Genomic DNA, 3,604 nt, shown 5'->3' on the forward strand with positions numbered 1-3,604 from the left:
CAGTGTTTGGAGAACAGGACGCTGTATATACATATCCACTAACAGGTATGGACACCTTTACACAGCGCACATGACTGTATGACATGAGTCCAGCTTATATCTCAACACATTCATATGTGGAGTCTGATTTGGTGCTTTCTATAAGCCCATTGGTTTGGGCGCTAGCTGAATAAGACTGCAGAGGAAAAATCTGCAACAAATAAAAATGGGATGGATGAAAACACAAGGAAATATATATTGGATGAAATTCTGCCCCAATAATGACATTACGTTTTGAAAAACATTCAAAAGATCAACTCACTTTAAGTACACCATATTTTCGGTGTTGAAAAAAACAAACTTTTAAAATAAGTTCTTCCGATCTATAAGGTTGTTTCTAGTTTTAGGCAAACTAAAAGAAGAAGGGAGAGGGGGCTGTTGGGCCAAATCAAGAGGTTTCTCATAGTTGTGATCAGTGGTCATGCTTTTTAATAAAAGTCAATTAAAAAAGCATCTTTGACATCTTGTCCTGTATTTCTGAATTATAAAAATATGCAGCACATGGATTTGGAAATTATGAATAAATGAGTGTGCTAACCAATGCTCTTGTTGAATGTTGAGACATTTTAAGCTCCGAATTGCAGCTGTCACCCAGTGAAATCTAAAACTTCTTTCCCTCAGCATAATTTATTGCATATATGCAACCTAACACCACAATGACTACAGTACAACATAAACAGAATATAAAGCTGTACATAACTGGCAGATCTGAGTGTGACTTGAGAAAAAGACGCAAACATAATTTTTGTTTAATAAAAATTATAATAGGATATTACAGAACCATGGACAGCGACAGGACAGGCTGTTCTATGTACGAGGCATGATGTTGTTAAAGTAGTTCTGATGTATTTAGATCTAGCAGTGTGTGTGAGATGGATGGCTGGTTCATGTACTGCTCCATGCCTTCTGAAGGGCCTCTGCTTCACACCATTTTGGGGCTTCTACACAGGGCTGTCTCTGAGATCTGGCTGCATTCTTTGGGCCATTTTGCGTAATACAAAGAAACAATGTTGTTTTACACTGATGATCAGCCAAATGTGAACGTGAGAAAACGTGTCATGCGTGGTCATTGAGGAGCCAGCAGCAGCCACCCCCAGAGATCAGAGGACTGGAACGCCTTCAGTGCGCACACATATTAATAAATAATGGGACAGTCGGCAGATAGGGTAAATGTAAGTGCGCAACATAGATTTAGGAGGGATAATAGCAGTGATGAAATGGTGAAATGAAAGGAGGGTAAACTATTTGGTTTGCTATATTTCAACGGACATCCAAAGCAACGCACTAGTGCATATGAAAGACTGTCAAGGATGACATATCAAAGACTTGCTGCCATGACAACAGTCGGTTATCATAAAATAAACAACAAATCACAATACAAGAAAAGTCAATTATTTCACAGAATCGTCCAAACAAATATATTGCATCAATTTGATACTTTGATGAAGGCCGACTCAAAGTGATATCTGCACATACAAATGTGTCAATATATGAAAAGATTAAAAAAGACTGAGAAATACACAAACAAAACACACTTTAAAATGTTGTTATAAAATCTACTCAAATCCGCCGAACAGGAGGCTAAATGCATCCTTCACTTAGTATTACAAACTAAAGCAGTGAGGTATTTCCTTCTTACAATAATCCAAATATAATTTCACATATCGCATGGTTATCTGTTTCACTATGCTAGTACGTGGTCTTTTACCACATGGGGTGTTTCAGTTGTAACGTCAGGACTGTGTAGAGTCTTGGCCAACAATGACAGCCTAGCCTACTTATCATGCTGCAGACTCTCTATTTAGTCTTGCCATTGTCTTCTATAAGAGCCCGGGGCATGATTTCCCTTCGAGCAGTCTTAAGTTAGCGGGTTTTCATTTGCTTGAATTGGACCTGTGTTTTTTCCTGTTATTGTTCATTTATAGATCTGTCTCCTGTCTCGACACCACGGTCTGTTAACTTAGCCCTTTCCTATTTTACATCCTTCCATACATAAATTATGATATTCTGATGCTGATAATGAAAGCCTCAAACAAAGAAGTTTTTTTGTATTATTATAACGCCTTTATTCACTTATTTTCTACAAACTCCCGACTTTGCTCTCAGATAAGACAGCTATTATTCCATTTCAATAAAGCCCCCGCCTGCATGTGAAAATGTAGATTTCTTCTATGTGTGGAGCTGTGATGTAATGCGTCTGCAGGTATAAATATAGAGGCATGGCTGCACCGCGTCCACGCAGATCCATGTCGCTCTGGCGCTTGAGCCAGTGCGCCTGTCGGTCTGGGAATGAGCGCACCGTCCACACGCTGCTCTCTGCCGCGCCGCTGCTTCTTCTTCTTGTTCTCGCTGCATTGGAAAGGGAGCCGCCGGGAGTGTGTTGTGGTGGGCAGACCCGGGATGGGCTCTCTGGCGGCCCTGCGGACCGTGCTGGTCCTTGGCCTGGTGACGGGCCTGGCGGGCTGCGTCCCCGGGCTGAACGGCTCACCAGAGCGTCTGGAGGCTCTGTACTCCCGCTCCATGGCCAGGATCCCAGGGGAGAAGCGCGAGGACATCAGCCGGGACAGCGACTACCTCCTGGGCATTAAAAGGTTGCGGCGCCTCTATTGCAACGTGGGGATCGGCTTTCATATTCAAGTGTTGCCGGACGGCAAAATAACGGGAGTACACAACGAAAATCGTCAAAGTAAGTGTCAATTATTTATCTGTGTTCATTCATAGTATAGTATAGGATGATTACATTCCCTCATTTCTGACACGTTCCTTTGCAGTGCAACTCAGTTTATCGTAGTCTGCAAGTCATTCAAACATGGATAACTATAATTAAAGTTGCATTTCTCTTAGAATAAGCCTTGAATAAAAAAGACGCTACATGCCTATGCATATGACATAACGAAACGGCATTATTTGAGCGTGTTTTCCTTCGCTCTCTGACACAAACACTTTGACAACCCCTGCTGAGACCTGATCCAAACTGTTACTTTCACTCACAGCTGTCCACAACTCAACACTTTACTGATATCGATCCATGCGTTATGCCAACATCTGGAGTCGTGCCGTAGTGCCGCTGAGCACACAGCTAAAAATCTTCGATACTGTAACCAGAGATACTAAAGCCTAACGTTAGGACAGGGCGCCCGTGCACCCAGCTGTTCACACACATGAACATACAGCTCTGAGCTCACTATTCAGACACGTAGAGAAACACACATTCATTTACCTGACATGTCAATCTAATCCCCGTCATGTTTTACATTGACGGAGCGGCGCGCTGTGTGCAACAGGCCGCCTCGGCAAACTTTTTTTGCGCTGCCTCTGAACTATTTTGAGACGAGGCATAAAAATTCAGGGAGATACATTACAAAATATCTCTGTGAGGAATTCAAGCCAGTGTAAGGCTTCTTAGAAAAGATGGGCAGAACAAAGGACACAAACAAAGAGTGCAGTGTGTCAAGGCCAAGTGCACCAGAACAATATTGATGTATTGAAGTCTGATGACTGACAAGATGTTATTTGGTCAGTTGACCTTAAAGTTAGCAACCAAACCTCAGAGGAAATGTTGCCT

General features: G+C 42.2%; 1 protein-coding gene across 1 annotated transcript in view; it reads left to right on the forward strand.

Annotated features, from left to right (window-relative positions):
- Positions 1-2,328: 2,328 nt before the first annotated feature.
- Positions 2,329-3,604, forward strand: part of fgf4 (fibroblast growth factor 4) — a gene marked incomplete at both ends in the record, with an annotated part of 3,684 nt that continues 2,408 nt past the window's right edge. Inside the window, one exon of the mRNA XM_080051116.1 lies at positions 2,329-2,725. Coding sequence (XP_079907242.1) covers positions 2,329-2,725 — 397 coding nt within the window. The remainder of the gene's footprint in view (positions 2,726-3,604) is intronic.

This window comes from Ammodytes marinus (genome assembly GCF_949987685.1).
Source record: "Ammodytes marinus genome assembly, chromosome: 1".
Lineage (NCBI taxonomy): Eukaryota > Metazoa > Chordata > Actinopteri > Uranoscopiformes > Ammodytidae > Ammodytes > Ammodytes marinus.